We start from the raw sequence: 19,466 nt of genomic DNA on the forward strand, positions 1-19,466 counted from the left end.
GAAGGCTAAAGTAAGTGAAGGAGGACTGCACTAAGGTAAAGGAAGCTATGTCAACTAAGAACAGGAAACTGAGGCTACAATTGGCACAGGCTCACCAAAATTGGACAAAAAAATATTTGAAAAACGTTGCCTGGTCTGATAAGTCTCAATTTCAGCTGTGACATAGAGATGGTAGGGTCAGATTTTGGCAAGAAAAACATGAAAGCATGGATCCATCCTACCTTCTATCAACGGTTCAGGCTGCTGGTGGTGTAATGGTGTGGGGGATATTTTCTTGGCACACTTTGGGCCCCTTAGTATCAATTGAGCATCGTTTAAACACCACGACCTTCCTAATTTTTTTTGCTGACGATATCTATCTCTTTATGACTACAGTGTACCTATCTTCCGATGGCTACTTCCAGCAGGATAATGCGCCAAGTCACAAAGCTCAAATCATCTCACCACTGGTTTCTTGAACATGACAATGACTTGTAGTCCAATGGCCTCCACAGTCACCAGATCTCAATCCAATAGAGCGCCTTTGGAATGTGATTCACATCATGAATGTGCAGCTGACAAATCTGCAGCAACTGCGTGATGCTATCATGTCACTATGGACCAAAATCTCTGAGCAATGTTTCCAACACCTTGTTGAAGTTATGCTACGAAGAATGAAGGAAGTTCTGAAAGCAAAACAGATCCAACCCAGTAAGGTGCACCTGATAAAGTGGCTGGCGAGTGTATGTGTATTGCTTGAGAGGACCGAGTGCAGATCTAATAGAGGAAAGGAGAATCAGAGAGTGTGGACATGATACATTACTGGCTGGGGATATACTGGAGAAGACAATATGAAACTGGGAATATGTTACATGAGGCTAAAAGAGATCAATGCTATTACCCTAATCGTGTTGTTCCCACTACAGACTGCTGAGGTCTGAGGGCCACACATCATATACCAAAGGGTTGGGCACCTGAGGTCTAGAACAGTGGTTCTCAATCTCAGTCTTCAAGTACCCCCAACAGGCCAGGTTTTGGGAATTTCTCTTAAAATAGCTGTTCAAAATACCAAGCCACTGTGATTTAAAGCACCTGTGCTTTAAATAAAGCAAAACCTGCAAACATGGCCTGTTGGGGGTACTTGAGGACTGAGGTTGAGAAGCACTGGTCTACTCTAGAGCATGGAAAAGCATAACTTCACTAAGGAGCACCTGTCTGAATGTAAACTTCTAAGCACATTCTGCACTAAAGTAACATAATATGCACCTCATAGCAAAGCGATCTCCAACTCTGGACTGAGCCATAGTAGTACTGACCACAGCTGGACTCAAGCCTTGAAGTATTTTATACTATGTGGCCAATATTCACTCCACGTCAGATAATCTGTAGGTACCGGACACCTTATAGATTCTAACTGAAAAGTATCCTTTCTTGGAACACAGTAGGCTTATTCTTAAAGGGGTTGTAAAGGTTTGTTTTTTATTTTCTAAATAGGTTCCTTTAAAGCGGGAGTCCACCCTAAAAAAAATGTTTAACATTAGATTGATGCTCATTTTGTCAATGGGAATCGGGTAGTTTTTTTAAAATCGAAGCAGTACTTACCATTTTAGAGAGCGATCTTCTCCGCCGCTTCCGGGTATGGTCTTCGGGACTGGGTGTTCCTATTTGATTGACAGGCTTCCGACGGTCGCATCTATCTCGTCACGAAAGAAGCCGAACGTCGGCGCGGCTCTATACGGCGCCTGCGCACCGACGTTCGGCTACTTTCGGAAAATCGTGACGCGATAGATGCGACCGTCGGAAGCCTGTCAATCAAATAGGAACGCCCAGTCCCGCAGCCCATACCCGGAAGCGGCGGAGAAGATGTATCTCGAAAACGGTAAGTACTGCTTCGATTTTAAAAATACTACCGGATTCCCCTTGACAAAATGAGCCTCCATCTAATGTTAAGAATCTTCATTTCCGGGTGAACTTCCACTTTAAGCTAGTGCATTGTTGGTTCACTTACCTTTTCCTTCGATTTCCCTTCTAAATGTTTTTCTTTGTCTGAATTTCTCACTTCAAGTTCCTCCTCAGTAAGCTGTTCTGGCTGACTAACCACCGATCGGATGATGGGGGCAAGCTTACTGAGGAGAAACAGGAAGTGAAACAGGAAGTGAGAAATTCAGACAAAGAAAAAAACATTTAGAAGGCAAATCGAAGGAAAAAGTAAGTGAACCAACAATGCACTAGCTTAAAGGAGAATAGAGAATAAAAACGCCCTTTAAGGTCTCATATATACTAGCGGGGGGGGGGGGGGGCAGTAAAACCACTCAGTTGAGCCATGGTTTATTCCCACTCCCCCAAACCCTCCCCCATATATATGCCATCATGGCAAAAATTATGCCTGCTGTCACATTCAGTACTGCTCTCTGAACAAGACCTATTCTTACTGAATGTAGTGTCCTACAACTCATACTGTTGTGATGCATTAATGCAGGGTTCCAGGGGTAAAAGCAGCGCCTCCTCACTGCCTGTCAAATGCTTCCTGATAAACGATCTGAACGTGAATTGCTCTTCAGAGAGCAACGCTACCGTGCTTCCCCGAAAATAAGACGTACTCCGAAAATAAGCCGTAGCGGGATTTCGACGCAAGATCGAAATATAAGACATCCCCCCGAAAATAAGACGTATCGATGGCGTGTCGAATCCCCGAAAATAAGACGTAGCGATGGCGTGTCGTATGCGTAGCGGCGCGGGCGGGAAAACAAGACGTGATAGGCGTACTGTACTGGTGCGGAGCTCAGGAGCTGTAAAGAAGTCGTGCAGCCCTTCTTATCTGCTCCACGGTATCTCTAAGTGACCGGAGAGGTGTCGGCAGCCCCATAAATACGGTAAGGTCGGCTCCATACTGTTGTACCATACTTGCTGGTAAAAAAAATAAGACGTCCCCCGAAAATAAGCCATAGTGTGATTTCTGGAGGAAAAATAAATATAAGACGGTGTCTTATTTTCGGGGAAACACGGTAGTAAAAAATGAAAGCTTAAAAGTGTATGTAAACCCTAACAATGAACACTTATTTGCTCCCTTTTGATCTGTTAAACATATTATTAAAAGAGCGTTGTTATTTGGATTTGAAAACTGCAAAAAAAAAAAAAAAAACACACTGGTTGATCCTACCAAAAATCTAGTCAGCGGATACCTTTCTGTTCTCACTGCTTAACTGCACTTTTATCAGTTAGCATTATTCCGAGTTTTATCTATAGATTAGAGAACACCCCCTCTGTTGCAGAAATGAAGATTGGAGGAGGGGTTTTACTGTATAATCCTAACCAACTTCCTGTCAAAGGGTACTGTATAGTCCTAACCAACTTCCTGTCAAAGGGTACTGTATAGTCCTAACCAACTTCCTGTCACAGGGTACTGTATATTCCTAACCAACTTCCTGTCAAAGGGTGGTGGTTGCATTGCTTTTCTTTTTTCTCACCCGGGGATCTTAAAAGCAACTCATTTCCTGGCTCAGGGTGACGGCATTCGCTGTATTGTATCTATGAAGGAGCAGTGTTGTTACCCTAGGACAGGAAATTAGTTACTGGCAGGTACACCAAGTGTGGGAAAAAAAAATGAATTCAATGCAAAGCTCTGTAATTAATTTGTATACATTAAATACACAAATATGTTTAAGTAGCTGGAATGCATGCAAATACCACCAGGCATCAATGCAGTGCACTGGCTGTCGCTAGTATTATGGCAATTACATACATATGTATTTGTTTTTATGCTTGAATTTTTACTTCTAGGCAGACAGCCATGTTTTTCAACATCACCCATAATCAATTACCGTATTTATCGGCGTATACCGCACACTTTTTTGCCCTTAAAATCAGGGCAAAATCGTGGGTGCGCGATATACGCCGATACTCGCTTCCCGCGCTGTGTTTGAACGCGGCCGCCGACATATACCGAGCGCAGTACACTCGGTCATGCTCGGCTCCCCTCGCGGTTATGCGAGAGAAGCCGAGAGTGCCGAGTGTACTGCGCTCGGTATATGTCGGTGGCGGCGGCGAAGCGGCGATCGGCTCAGAGACCAGCGCGGAGGACACCACGAAGGCCGCAGACGGATGCCGGACCGGACAAGACACCATAACGGTAAGTAATACAATTTTTTTTTCAGGAATTTCAAGTCCACATTAGGGGTGCGCGCTATACGCGGGTGCGCGCAATACCATTTATGTTTGCTCAATTTGTTATATAGGTAGATGGAAATTCTAGCATATCTAACCCCAAAAACAAAAAAAGTAATATAGTGCAGTTTACTAGTCTTTATATGTGGTGGCTGTAGTAGTTTTCTTTCATTAGAGTTTTCACCGGGTAATTCTGTGAATAACACACTTCCTGTCCCTTTGTGGCTACACTTATTTCTCCATTGTATCTATGTGGACATCCATATTGGTCACACAGGCTGGACTTCATACATACACTATATTGTCAAAAGTATTGGGAATGGGAGGCCTGCCTTTAAACGAACATGAACTTTAAAGGCGTCCTACTCTTAGCCCATAGGGTTCAATATTGAGCTAGCCCACCCTTTACAGCAGTGGTCATCAATCCTGTCCTCAGGGTCCACTAACAGGCCAGGTTTGCAAGATAACTGAAATACATCACACGTAATATCATTTGTTCTCAGTGATTGCAGTATTCTAGTCTGTAACTCCCCAAGGTAATACATAAAACGTGGCCCTGAGGACAGGGTTGATGACCACTGCTTTACAGCTATAGCAGCTTCAACTCTTCAGGGAAGGCCGTCCACAAGGTTTAGGAGTGTGTCTATGGCAGTGATGGCTAACCTTGGCACCCCAGATGTTTTGGAACTACATTTCCCATGATGCTCATGTGCTCTGCATTGTAGTTGAGCATCATGGGAAATGTAGTTCCAAAACATCTGGGGTGCCAAGGTTCGCCATCACTGGTCTATGGGAATGTTTCACCATTATTCCAGAAGCGCATTTGTGAGGTCAGGCACTGATGTTGGACAAGAAGGCCTGGCTCGCAGTCTCCACTCTAATTTATCCCAAAGGTGTTATATGGGGTTGCGATGCAGGCCAGTCAAGTTCCTCCACCCCAAACTTGCTCATCCGTGTCTTTATGGATCTGACTTTGTGCACTGGTCCAAATCATTTGGTGGAGGGGGATTATGGTGTGGCGTTGTTTTTCAGGGGTTGAGCTTGGCTCCTTAGTTCCAGTGAAGGGAACTCTTAAGGCATCAGCATGAGCATACCAAGACATTTTGGACAATTTCATGCTCCCAACTTTGTAGCAACAGTTTGGGGACGGCCCCTTCCTGTTCCAACATGACTGCGCACCAGTGCACAAAGCAAGGTCCATAAAGACATGGATGAGCGAGTTTGTGGTGGAGGAACTTGACTGGCCTGCACGGAGTCCTGACCTCAACCCAACAGAATGCCTTTGCAATGAATTAGAGCGGAGACTGTGAGCCAGGCCTTCTTGACCAACATCAATGCCTGACCTCACAAATGTTCTTCTGGAAGAATGGTCAAACATTCCCATAGACACACTTCTAAACCTTGTGGACAGCATTCCCAGAAGAGTTGAAGCTGTTATAGCTGCAAAGGGTGGGCCAACTCAATATTTAACTCTATGTACTAAGACTGGGATGCCACTAAAATTCAGGTGCGTGTAAAGGCAGGTGTCCCAATACTCATGACATAGTGTATCTGCCTTTGTTTACCTCCTCCATTACATGGTGGATTGATAGGACTAGTAGTTTACACAGAAAAGATTAGATTGTTGGGCAGTCTGTTCAGCTCACAGGAAGTGGCAAGCACCCAATATTTCTCTTAGGATCAACGGGTAATTTTTGTACTTGCTAAAAATTATTGTTAGCCTAAGAAGAGAAAATCAATATAGCCTCCACACTTAACCACTTCAGCCCCGGACCATTTTGCTGGTCAATGAGCTGGCCACTTTTTGTGATTTGGCACTGCGTCGCTTTAACTGACAATTGCACGGTCATGCGACGTGGCTCCCAAACAAAATTGGCGTCCTTTTTTTCCCATAAATAGAGCTTTCTTTTGGTGGTATTTTGGGACCATTGGCATTTTTATAGCGATCAGTGCGATAAAAATGCATTGATTACTGTAAAAATGCCACTGGCAGGGAAGAGGTTAACACTAGGGGGCAAGGAAGGGGGTTAATTATGTTCCCTAGGTGTGTTCTAACTGAAGGGGGGGTGGGACTGACTAGGGGAAATTACAGAACGCTGTTCATACATTGTATGAACATGCGATCAGTCATTTCTCCCCCTGACAGGACCGGGAGCTGTGTGTTTACACACACAGCTCCCAGTTCTCGCTCTGTTACGAGCAATCGTGGGTGCCCGGCGGTGATAGCACCCGTGCGTCGGCACCAGGGGCGAGCACGTGCCCCTAATGGCTGGAATGCGAAATGACGTATAGCTACGTGATTTCGCGCAGCTGAGCCGACCTGCCGTATAACTGCGGCGGCTGGTCGGCTAGTGGTTAAAGAGAATCTTCACTGCATCTGAGCACCACAAATAAAAAAAAACACAAATTATTTTTTATTATTTAAAGCAAACTCCAGCATCCATATCTCTATGCTTTATTTTATTGAGAAATCACTTTGAAAAACAACCCCCTGCCCGTGGCCATCTTGAGTAAGAGCAAACGATTCATGTAGCATTTACTTCCTGGAATACATCTGCCCTTAGCTCAGACATGCATGCAGGAGGGTGCGCCTGGCTGAGAAAATCTCTCCTCCTCTCCTCTTGAAGACTCCTGGGATGTATGACATCATTTGCCTAGGCAAGAAACCAGGAAGTAACTGAAGAGATGTAAAAATTAAAAGTTTAAAACAAGTAAATATGATAGACTTTCCTATCTACCTGTATTTACTAATGCTAGAGACATGAGGATTAAAAGTAATCAATGTTGATTGGGAGAGTGAAGTTCCACTTTAAGAACTGGCGAGGTGCAATATATAACATTTTTGTTCTTCGGTATTTTAGATATTCTTTAGTAGGACATATCTTCATTCTATTCTGGTTTAAAAATAAATAAACTGTTATTATTTAGCAATAAATACACGTTTAGGCCATCAATGCACACAATATTAGCAGTCTATAGTTAGCAATTGGGCTTTCTGGGTGATTTGCTGAACATGTTAATTTTTAGATTGTCAGCTCTCATGAACAGGGCCTTCCCATCCCCATTGTATTCAAGTATTGTATAACTATTCTGTAAAACGTAAAGTGGTGGCACTTTATAAATCCCGTGTAATAATAATAATTTGTTTTTATGACTACTGCCTGAGAAAAGGCTAAAAAATTTAACCCAAGTAATTTTTTATTGTGGTTTGGTAGTCAAACATGTTTTTTCTGACACATGTAATTGCTAAGGAGTTAAAGCGGTCCTCCACCCTAAAGTGGAGTCCCGCTGATCGGAACCCTCCCCCCCTCCGGTGTCACATTTGACACCTTTCAGGGGGGAGGGGGGTGCAGACACCTGTCTAAAGACAGGTATTTGCACCCACTTCCGGCCACACGATACGGGCGAAAGACGGGCATTCCGTCACATCCCGTCTGTCGCCCGTTGTGTGCTGGGAACACTCGGCTCCCAGCACACAGCGTGTGAGCCAATCGGCGGGCGCAGCGCGACTCGCGCATGCGCCGTAGGGAACCGGGCAGTGAAGCCGCAGCGCTTCACTTCCTGGTTCCCTCAGCGTGGATGGCGGGGGGAGCAGCAGAGTGACGAGCGATCGCTCGTGCTCTGCTGCGATCGGCGCTGGACTCCAGGACAGGTAAGTGTCCTAATATTAAAAGTCAGCAGCTGCAGTATTTGTAGCTGCTGACTTTTAATATTTTGTTCCCATGGCACATCCGCTTTAATGTGTTAGTAGCTACATTAATAAAGTCAATTTAAATAAAGGTAAATTGAGGAGTGGAGCCTACATATGTAGATTATGATCTATCATCAAGAGAGAATTTCTTGTTTTGACAGTACAGATGTCACATGAGTAACTATTTACGATGCAGTATTACGAAACAGCAGTCACGTAGGCAAGTCTCTGGAAGAGTTGGCCTTGTTTGGTTATGTGGCTTGCTATGATAAAGGGTACTTTTGAATATAGAGCACATCATTTGCATGTAATATTTAAAACTAAGATATGGGCAAAAAAATAAAAAAAATTGCCTACAACCTGCTACTAACATAATGATTGGAAAGTGCGTGAACACATTTTTTCCCCCTTGAGCCTAGGTTCACACTGCTGCGAATTCAAAATCGCGGTAAAATGCGCGATTTTACCGCGATTTCGCGGCCACGATTTTGCCGCGATTTGCCGCGATTTCGGCCGCAATTTAATGTAAATCGCGGCCCGAAATCGCAAAAAGTAGTACAGGAACTTCTTTTTGAAATTGCAGATGCGGCGTCGCACTGATTAGGACAGTGCCATTGCCGACAATTGCCGCCGATTTGAGATGCGATTTGACATGTCAAATCGCATCTCAAATCGTTCCAAATCGTACCCAGTGTGAACCAGGGCTAAAGGCAATATACTATTATTTGGAAGAAACAATTTTACACTGTAGTCATATTTGTTGTATAGAAAGGTGTATGGTAAAACCCATTCAGGCATGCAAATTTGTTGCTAGGAGGTGTGGCAACAAAATTTTGCGAAAACATACCTTTTTCAGGTTCTACGACTGAAGTCTACAGAGGTCTGAAACGCGTGACCCTGTCCCAAAAATGCTCATGTACTTTTTTGATCTTGTTGCTACAAGCTTTGTAAAGAGATAAACCTTATCTCAATAGGAATCAACCTTCAGACCGAGAGAATTCCAAATTATATTTTATTCGTAATTACGGAGAGCATACACACAGAGGCCGTCCGTGTAAGCTCCGAGTTCAACACAGCTTAATAGGGTGTCTTATCAGAAAGTCACATTATTATTGTTATACAGCTTCAAGCGAAAAGAAGCTCAGGTGTGAATGGACACCATTGAATATAATAGGAATGTAGATGCTGAGCGCTTCCGGAAATTCACTTGAAATCGCTTAGGTTGAGTTCACACTGGCTCACAGCAGGGATCTGGTGCGTCGCCGTTCACCGTTTCAGGTCTGATTTAGGCAGATTTTGGTGGCCGAATTCGGACCTGAAACGGAACAGAAGACGCACAGGACTCCTGTGCAATTTGCACCGGAGATGTGTGAACCGGCTCTATAGAGAGCGCCGGTCACAATCTCCTGGCATACAAATTGGATGCAGGGAAACACACATAAAATTCACAATAGTGTGAACCCAGCCGTTTGACGTCATATGGCAGAAAAGATGTTGGCATGGCATTGAAACCTCCACTAACTGAATCTGTGGACATGAATCGGCTAGTTCTCCCCAGATTTATGCCTACGGTATATCATAAACCTCTCCAGTTCTCTGAAGCCTGTGAATGTTTATCAGAACCTGGGTTAACTCTTATGCGCCGTACACATGATCGGAATTTCCAATGGAAAAAGTCTGATGGACTTTTCCAATCGTGTGTAGCCCCATCTGAGTTTTTTTTTATCGGAAATTCTGATGAATTCCCTCGAAGTTTAGATTTAGAACATGTTCTATTTTTTTCCAATGGAATTCCGATGTGATTTGGCTGGGCAAAAGCCTGATCGTGTGTACGCGACATTAGTTGAGGTTCAATAATCCTTTAGGGTTTACACTGTACTGCGTGCATTCAAGGTAAACCATATACACCAGTGTGAATAGGCCAAAATAGTATCCCCTAACATTTCAGACTATACTGCAGTGCATAGACGTGAACCAGCCCCATAGGAAGGAATACGATTTCTAGAAGTGTGAATAGGTCATTACGCCCAATTCATTTTCACATTTCCGGTGCACTTTAAGTGAAGCTAAACACTGGTTTGATAAAAAATACATATATTCAAGTACGTACTCTTAACTCAGAAAAGTACCTTCTATTGTTTTCAGCCTCCTCCAAAGTTCCCAGTTCCTTTTTGTTCTGCTGCTGTGATCTCACTTCCTGTTAGAGGGTGGCTACGCTTGTTCTCCATGGTCCCACTATATGTGGAAACGTAGCCACCATCTTTTGCTTGCTCCCGAGATGGAAAAGGGACTATGGGACTTGGGGATAAATGGAAGCAAGAGGAAAAGAGTTTGAGGTTACAAGGAGGTAGAAAAATACAGTAAGAATCCATTTTGACTAGATTGTAACCTCTGATTCCTCCTGTATTGAATTGTATTGTAACTGTACTGTCTGCCCTCATGTTGTAAACCATTGTGCAAACTGTTGGCGCTATATCAATCCTGTATAATAATTTCATGAAAAATAGATGACAGGGCCATTAAAGTGGAGGTTCACCCAAAAAAAAATATTTTAACATTACATTCAGCCGAGTTGTCCTAATGACAAGCGGCTGTTTTTTAAATTTTACCCCCGTACATACCGTATTTTCACCGCCGCTTCCGGGTATGTCTTCTGAGGGACTGGGCGCTCCCATTTGATTGACAGGCTTCCGACCGTCGCATACAGCGCATCACGAGTTGCCAAACGTCGGTGCGCAGGCGCCGTATAGAGCCGACTCACAGTCTGGCTTCTTTCAGCAACTCGTGACACGCTGTATGCGACGGTCGGAAGCCTGTCAATCAATTAGGAACGCCCAGTCCCGCAGAAGACATACACGGAAGCGGCGGTGAAAATACGGTATGTACAGGGATAACATTTTAAAAAACAGCCGATTGTCATTAGGACAACTCGGCTGAATGTAATGTTAAAAAAATTTTTTTGGGTGAACCCCCGCTTTAAGTAGTGGATGTATATGGAATATTTTTTGAGAACAAGAATATTGTTTAGTGTCATTTATAATGTTTTAGTAACTAGTCAAAAAGGTATTAGAAGCACATGAAGTTATACATCTATTAGATTGTAAGATCTTCTGAGTAGGGCCCTCTTAATCCTCTTGTATTTTAACTGTATTGTCTCCCTTTTATATTGTAAAGCGCTGCGCAAACTGTTGGCGCTATATAAATCCTGTATAATAATAATACACGTACAGGCAGTCCTCTGGTTACAAACAAGATGGTTCTGTAGATTTGTTCTTAAGTTGAATTTGTATGCAAATTGGAACAGGTACATTTTTTAAGTGTAACTCCAGCTAAACAAATTATTTTTATGTCTTTTGGATAGCATAAGAAAGAGTTAACACCCCCATTAATGTTTGTTTTGCCGTCTGTGCCCCTGTTCAGAAGGTTTAACCTCACTTTCTGTCCCTGACACAAATGGATTTTTAAAAATGTTGGGTTGTCGTGGAAACAAGGACTGGTGAGAAAGCTTCAGTGGAGACATCTCTCCCCCTCCCCCCCATAACTCTTATGCCCTGTACACACGATCGGTCCATCCGATGAGAACGGTCTGATGGACCGTTTTCATAGGTTAACCGATGAAGCTGACGGATGGTCAGTCGTGCCTACACACCATCGGTTAAATGTCAGAACGCGGTGACGTAAAACACAACGACGTGCTGAAAAAGACAAAGTTCAATGCTTCCAACCATGCGTCGACTTGATTCTGAGCATGCATGGATTTTTAACCAATGGTTGTGCCTACTAACGATCGTTTTTTTCCATCGGTTAGGAATCCATCGGTTAAATTTAAAACAAGTTGGCTTTTTTTTAACCGATGGATACATAACCGATGGCACCCACACACGATCGGTTTGGACCGATAAAAACGGTCCATCAGATCATTCTCATCGGTTTAACCTATCGTGTGTACGCGGCATGACAGGAGTGAATTCCCCTTCCATGGGATAGATTTCCTGTCACTTCCTGTTGTCTCCGTCCATTTGTAAGTACGAGTTGTTTGTAAGTCGGATGTCTGTAATAAAGTGTAGCCAAAACATTTTTGTTGGCTTAGTTTTGGGGAAGAATTAAAAGCCCACAGAATATTTTACTGATCCATTGGAAAAATGTCTTTTCAGTTACTGCGACGACGATGACAATGGATTTGCCAGACAGGAAGTGAAGAATAATCTGCAAGAGAGTCAGAAATAAAAAGCAGACTGGGGTTCTAACCTTCCCCTTCTGTACTAAAAATATATATCTACATTTCTGTCAGTTGTGCTGGTGGGGATTTTCTATCACCTCTTGTATGTGGAAACTATATATTTTTTTGGGCTGAACATACACCTTAAACCATGGGTCTTCAAACTATGGCCCTCCAGTTGTTCAGGAACTACAATTCCCATCATGCCTAGTCCTGTCTGTGAATGTCAGATTTTTACAATGCTTCATGGGATGTGTAGTTCCGCAACACCTGGAGGGCTGCAGTTTGAGGATCCCTGGCTTAAAGCATGGGTCTTCAAACTACGGCCCTCCAGTTGTTCAGGAACTACAATTCCCATCATGCCTAGTCATGTCTGTGAATGTCAGTGTGTTACAATGCCTCATGGGATGTGTAGTTCTACAACAGCTGGAGGGCCGTAGTTTGAGGATCCCTGCCTTAAACCATGAACAGGGCCCTAAAATGAAAGTAGAGCAAAGCGATTAGGACCTCATTTCACGTGAATCACCTCCTCTGGCTGAACCAATTTAGGTCACATACTAGACGCAATGTTTTCAATACACTTAGTTCATGCGAAAAAGAGAAAGCCAAGAATGAACCACAATAGGTGGTAACATGGCAGAGAAAAAACAAAGCACATACCTTTGAACTGGAGAAGACTGCTACATAGTGTTGAACCTATCATCCCGACAAGTTTTATCCAGCAGAACATGTAAAATCTATTAAAATACAAGCAGCCTATCTTCATGGTGTTGTGTTATCCAACTGTGCAAACCACCCTGCATTGCTCATTGGCAACCAAAATTTTGTTGCAAAGTTGCCACTTTGCTATACATAAGTTTCCATCAATAAATGCATTGTGGCATTTGCACAGTAGTCAGGGCAGGAAATATTCCAGGGAATTGTTATGTTGATGGGGCACAAATTTTAAATCCTCACTTCTTAATTTATTTCCTTAAGTATGGTCGTGATTTCTCCTGAGATTACACTCCAGTGTATTTTCTGGCCTTTTTTTTTTACCGAAGATATTTATGCAAAACGTGTACGTATTTAACACTAGCCTAATCCAAAGCTTTATTCCAAATTGGCAGGTGTCTCCAATTAAACTCCAGGTTTACACAATAGATCCAGTATCAGCAGGAAGCCATGTGAATCCCCCATGATTCTTTTTTTTTTTTTGCCCTGAAATGAATCAATTTTTAAAAATCCCTACATAAACAGACAAGACTGTTTGTTTAAAATGCCAAGGATAAGAAACAATTTATTATAGAGAAGAAAAATCTCTCATTTAAAATAGAAATCTGTACATCTTTGTCACAATCAATATACATGAACTGTACAAATTTACAGCAGTTCATAATTTATCAAATAAAAGGACTAACAAAGTTCACAAAATAGATGGTGGCTTGTGGAAAAGGACTTTTACCCAATTAAGTACAAGAAATTACAAAGCAGAACTCCACTTTTCTAAAAATAAGAAGTTTACTCCGTCTTAGAAAACTACGAGCTAGGAAATGTACAGATAAGCTGGCTGGTGAGAACGCCATAGTTCAGACAGTGTCTTTAGAAGGTGTTTTTTAAAGCCTGTAGCTGAGGCAGGAAAAAAAAAATAAGAAATCTATATTTACCGTTCAAGTTCATTTCACAATATGAAGATACTCAAGTATTCTTTTTGGCAGACTTATTAATATTATCTCGTGTGTGTATGTATATATCTATCATATATATATATATATCTATCTAATATATATATATATATATATATGGATATATAGGCACACATCTATATCTATTTTCAGTGCAAGTCATGTCTGCCATGTACAGTTCCCAATAAGTGTCATATTCCCACCTCTTCACCTTGCTACTGAGCTGCCAGAAATAGTAACATTGAAGACATTAGTGCAAGTTAAGCTCTGCAAAAAAACTGCAGAGAAGTAAATAAAAATCTTACAAAGACATTGAGCTTTGGGTTTTCATAGGTTACGGATATGTACGTACTTCCATGTTTTGTACGCATTTGTCAGCTGGCAATGTTAGCTTGAGCTTACTCCACGGGTAATAACGCACATAGACGTGAGATGATCATTGCCCAATCAGGGTAAAGATCATAGTCTATGTTAATAAGTGCTCTCTGCAGAAACTCCCTGGCTGACCAGTCTAAGGGGAAGATTCAGTTATCCGACATGGACTTTTCCAGCTGATTATGGTTCCCTCAAGATAAGGCTACAGCCAAAGAGGTCTGTTCAGTGCATTAATATGCACCTTTGGACAAGATGATCGTAGAGATCATTGAACTCCAAGATACTTGTCCCCTTTAACGTCCTGACTATAAGTGGGAAAAACATAACCGAACACTGCTTGGTAACAAACATGTGCCCTGCTGATTATGGTTCCCTCAAGATAAGGCTAAAGCCAAGGAGTCTGTTCAATGCTTTAACATGCACTATTGAACAAGAGGATCATAGAGATCACTGAACTCCAAGATGCTTTTCCCATTTAAAGCCTTGACTAGAAGTGGAAAAGCACAACTGAACACTGCCTGGTGACAAACGTGCCCGATGCAAAGTACGCACATAACCTAATACAGATATTATCACTGACTAAATGTCTAGTGTCAAACACATTTCCTTCTACATACAGGCTGTTAAACTACAAATAAAAAAGGTACTGTCCAAACCATGGCACATTCACATCAGTAAGATCTACTTCTATTTTGTGCCCAATCTTCACAGCTGTGACATTTTATACTTCACACTCCATCCCCATAGGAGCCCTCCCAAATTAAAAACAATATTATTCCATCTGTTACAAGATGATCCAGCCATCGTCGGTATCTTAACCAGATACCGTCATCATGTTGTACGTTTTGGAAGGGCTTGTTCGGCCAAGGAGAAGTTCATCTTTGCAGCTGATTCTGCTTTCGACCACCAGAGACGAGCTGCCATTTTGGCTACTGCTGCTTGTCGGGATAGATTCGTAGAGCACACATATGGAACCATCCTCTCCGATGCGATAAGACACTTCGTATGGATCAATCCACAAAGTGAGTTCACTTGGCAGAAGTTTAAACATTTCTTGGCTGCTCAGTCCGATACGGTCTGCTGCTTGCCCAATCAAGGGATCCATTTTGTGGTTAATCCGAATGCAGCGGTAAGCTGAACCTTTGGTAGGTTTCTCAGGAAACCAGTGATGTCTGTAATGTTCTACAAATGGAAATAATAAAAAAATAAAAATAAAGCACATTTATTTACACACACTGTGAGCACACAAAAATCATCTAAAGCAGGGGTCTACAAACTACGGCCCTCTAGTTGTTCAGGAACTACAATTCCCATCATGCCCTAGTCATGTCTGTGAGGGTCGTAGTTCCCTGATCTAAACAACAAACGCATTTTTTAGACAAGTAGATTAAGTTTGTGCAGTTATTTTCCTAAAATATTTTTAAAAACAAAAATGTGATTAAAAAATGTAAGTGAACTAATAAAAGATAAAAAATATTATTTATTATTAATGCCTTCCTAGAGTTTTTTTATGCCACAAAATTGGATCTTTGAAACACTCATTCTATTGTTATTTTTCATTACATAACATCTGGTGAAAACAAAAACAAAACAAAAAAACGAGTCCATCCAGTTCAACCAACATATATAAAAAAAAAAACATAAAAACAAAACCAAGACACACACAAATAGAAAACCTCCATATGCACTATCCTATACCCACAATTGACCCAGAGGAAGGCAAAAACACCCCAATAAAGCATGATCCAATTTGATCCAGGGGAAAAAAAAACCTTCCTGATCGCCCCCAAGAGGCAATCAGATATTCCCTGGATCAACGTTACCTAAATATATTAACCAGTTCTATATCTATAGAGCAGCTGAAGAGTCACCACCCCCTCCCTTTAGAATGTAAGCTCTACAAGCAGGGCCTCCTATACCTTTTGTATTGAACTGTACTGTAATTGTGTTGTCCCCCCTATACATTGTAAAGCGCTGCACAAACTGTTGACGCTATATAAATCGGGTATAAAAATAATAATAAAGAGTCATCGATCCATATGGAAGATTTTTTTTTTCCAGAACAATCCCTAAGCTTGAATTAATAAGAGTGCATAATTATAGCAGGGGTGGGAGGGAGGGCTTGGGCCACGTAACCATCCCCTTGTTTTATCAACACAAAAGAGCTGCTGTTTTGTGTAACGAGAGCCTAGCTCCAGCGCAGATCCCTTTAAAACAACACACAAAGACCGAAGAGAATAGAGACTAGCCTGATAAACATCTGTGTGCTGCCTGGGCACGTTTCACAGCAGTCTTGTGATTTCTGTAAATGTATTATTGTTAACGGCCTTCACTAGAACGCCTGCCACAAAGCTAAAAAGGGATTGCGGACGTGGGAATCAGATTTCCATGACAAAAAAAAACCTCTGGACAGAACGGCAGCAAAAAAAGTCAAATGTGAGCAAATCTAAAAATCAAAGATCTAGCTACAAGGCAAAGCGTAAACGTAACGACGGCCTGCTGCGAAATAAGCACCGTCGTTCTAACTGGCCTTGTCTCGACATGTCCGTAATTAGAGCAGAGGAGGAAACTCGTCACTGGTGGGTATACAGCTATAGTCTAGGCAGGAAGGACATACAAGTCTGTACTTTCCAACCAAGGTGGTTGGGGGGAGGGGGAGGGAGGAGGAGGAGGAGGAGGGGGAAGGGCGAAACCCTATTTTACAACAAAGACTTGGAAAAACAAACAGCACCAGAAGCTGCCGTCTGGCCAGTTCCCAGCCGGTTCGGACTAGTCTAAAACTGTTTAGTATTAATAACTTGCCCGGGCATATTTCTTCTATAAAAAAATAAAAACCAAAAAATAAAATAAAAAAAAAAAAACAATAAAAAAAATTGTATTTAGATGATAAATCTACATGTATGCAGAACTGAACAAGTGACTTGGAGAAGCTACAAAACATTAAAGAACAAGTCCGAATGTATGCCATTGACTACTACTAGAGTAGGCTTTCTCAACACAAAGGAACCCTTGAAATAACTCTTTAGTCTCAAGGAAACCCTTAGTATAAATGACTATATGTACAACTCATGAAGGTTACTGGGCAGAATGCTCCCTACACTTGTAGACGTCGAGTAAAATCACCCCCCCATATCAATGGTGTTGGTAAACATTTATCTGAGGCGCAGTAATTGCTCGAAGAACCCTGTACTAGAAAAACCCACATATATGAGAACGATACAACTTCTGCATAGAAACCAATGAGCTTGTTCAATCAAAGCCTGGTAATAAAACCTGGAAGCTCATTGGTTTCTATGCAGAAGTGAGCCTGATTTTGCGCTCTCCGTCGATAGTAAACAACCCCCATTGTGTAATTAAATGTGGGGTATGCCTGTACTCTAACTAAATGAGATGTGGGTTTCAAAGAACTGTCCTAAAAGACTATTTTCTACTGGTCTCCCTTACAGCTTTTTCTCAACACAACACCTCCCCCCTATCCGATAGTGCGCTTGCCTGCGCGACGTGACCACTTGTCTCCACCAGGGGCGCGTACGACAACACAGGAGCAAAATCAGGAGAGCGTTGTCACAGGAAGTGCCCAAACAAAGACCTTCAGCGGGGATTATTTTGATAACAACTTATGTTATTAACCTGTTGAAAGCCTAAAATCAGATGTTGGTGATGGAGTTTAGTTCTAAAGTCCTCATTGTTCTCCTATTAGATGGTTGACCCCCCCTCCCTATTATATGTGTATTACAATCCCAGCAATAAAGTCATAACAAAAACACTGCAAATAAACACAAAGACAAATTCTGACCATCCACCCAGAGGTCTCACTGATGGATCCCTCTTCTACTATGGAGGAGCTCCGATCTTCATGTAGAAGAGAGGAGATGTTGTACTAGTCCCCCTCCCGTATTACACAACACTGGGACAATCAGCTCATACATAGAGATCGGGGGAGGCTCAGCTCATACATACAGATCGGGAGAGGCTCAGCTCATACATACAGATCGGGGGAGGCTCAGCTCATACATAGAGATCGGGGGAGGCTCAGCTCATACATACAGATCGGGGGAGGCTCAGCTCATACATACAGATCGGGGGAGGCTCAGCTCATACATACAGATCGGGGGAGGCTCAGCTCATACATACAGATCGGGGGAGGCTCAGCTCATACATACAGATCGGGGGAGGCTCAGCTCATACATACAGATCGGGAGAGGCTCAGCTCATACATACAGATCGGGGGAGGCTCAGCTCATACATACAGATCGGGGGAGGCTCAGCTCATACATACAGATCGGGGGAGGCTCAGCTCATACATACAGATCTGGGGGAGGCTCTTTCTTACCTACTAGTAGTTCTTGCAGGGACATATTGAAGGTTTGCAGCTCCCGATCGTCCATCAGCCCCTTAGTACGCAGGAACTTGGAGAGGAAGCCCACCGCTGCGATGATCTCGGGCTTCATGTTGATTCGGGAGTAGTGAGTATGCATTGAGGCTGCGGGCGCACCACACTGAGGGGTGATCCGACTATTTCCTTCGATTTTTGTTGGCTGTTTTTTTTTTTTTTTTCTTGTAACTTTTGCGATTTTTTTGTTTTTTTTTCACTTATTCTTTAAACGAGTCTTTTTTTTCCTTTTTTTTTTATTTTAAGAGCAAAGACGCTTGTGACATGGCCAGAGGAATTGTGTGTCTGAGGTGCTGCTCCCTAGTTCTCATCACTGGGGGTTACTGTAGGACTTGTCACGGTCCTTCAGCCACACATTCCTTATGTCACCACGGTCCGGAGTAAAACGACAGCGCTTCCGCCTGGGCTTTTATATAGCCAGAGGGCGGAACTGGCGTCAGCCGGGCGGGGCTCGGAGGGACAGCCAATGTGGGACTCGCAGTGCGGTGACGGCAGCGTGTTGCGGGGAGGATAGGCTTCAGCTGACGTAATCCTTCTGCAAACAAACGAGAACGCAGAGGGAGAAAATTTCCTGTAAACAAGCCAGGCCGGGGGCGGCGACCTGCTGCTGCGTCATCTCTCTGTTATGTGCTGTGCTCGGTGTAGGAGAGGCTGCTGAAGGACTACAAGTGGCAGCAAGTTCTGACCGAGAGCTATGGCTCTACTCCAAGATACAGCGAGCAATACCAGGACCCGGAAGACTAAAGGAAACAATGGGAACCCTGCCCAACAGAGCTAACAATCTAATTACACGAGTGACACTATTCTTCTAGAATAATCCATATACATATCTAATACTTAACCACTTCAAGACCAGGCCTGCAGTCTTTCCTACATCTAACAATCACGATTTCTTGCTAGAAATGTACTCGGAACCCTCAAAGGTTATATACACTCGCCGGCCACTTTATTAGGTACACCTTGCTAGTACTAGGGTTGGAC

General features: G+C 42.8%; 1 protein-coding gene across 1 annotated transcript; it reads right to left on the reverse strand.

Moving 5' to 3' along the window:
- Window positions 1-13,301: 13,301 nt before the first annotated feature.
- BTG1 (BTG anti-proliferation factor 1) lies at window positions 13,302-18,886 on the reverse strand. The gene is made up of 2 exons (XM_040344141.1): window positions 18,426-18,886; window positions 13,302-15,274 (listed from the first exon to the last, which is right to left on the reverse strand). Exons 1-2 carry the CDS (start codon window positions 18,568-18,570, stop codon window positions 14,907-14,909), a joined length of 513 nt encoding a protein of 170 aa, XP_040200075.1. The 5' UTR covers window positions 18,571-18,886; the 3' UTR covers window positions 13,302-14,906.
- Between the last annotated feature and the right edge of the window lie 580 nt (window positions 18,887-19,466).

The sequence above is a fragment of the Rana temporaria genome, chromosome 3 (genome assembly GCF_905171775.1).
Source record: "Rana temporaria chromosome 3, aRanTem1.1, whole genome shotgun sequence".
Classification (NCBI taxonomy): Eukaryota; Metazoa; Chordata; class Amphibia; order Anura; family Ranidae; genus Rana; species Rana temporaria.

Excerpts from the sequence above, each read along its gene's own strand:
- BTG1 (XM_040344141.1), bottom strand. The coding sequence starts at position 18,570 with ATGCATACTCACTACTCCCGAATCAACATGAAGCCCGAGATCATCGCA. Across the intron at positions 15,275-18,425 it reads CCTGCAAGAACTACTAGTAG|AACATTACAGACATCACTGG; the intron begins GTAAGAAAGAGC and ends TTCCATTTGTAG.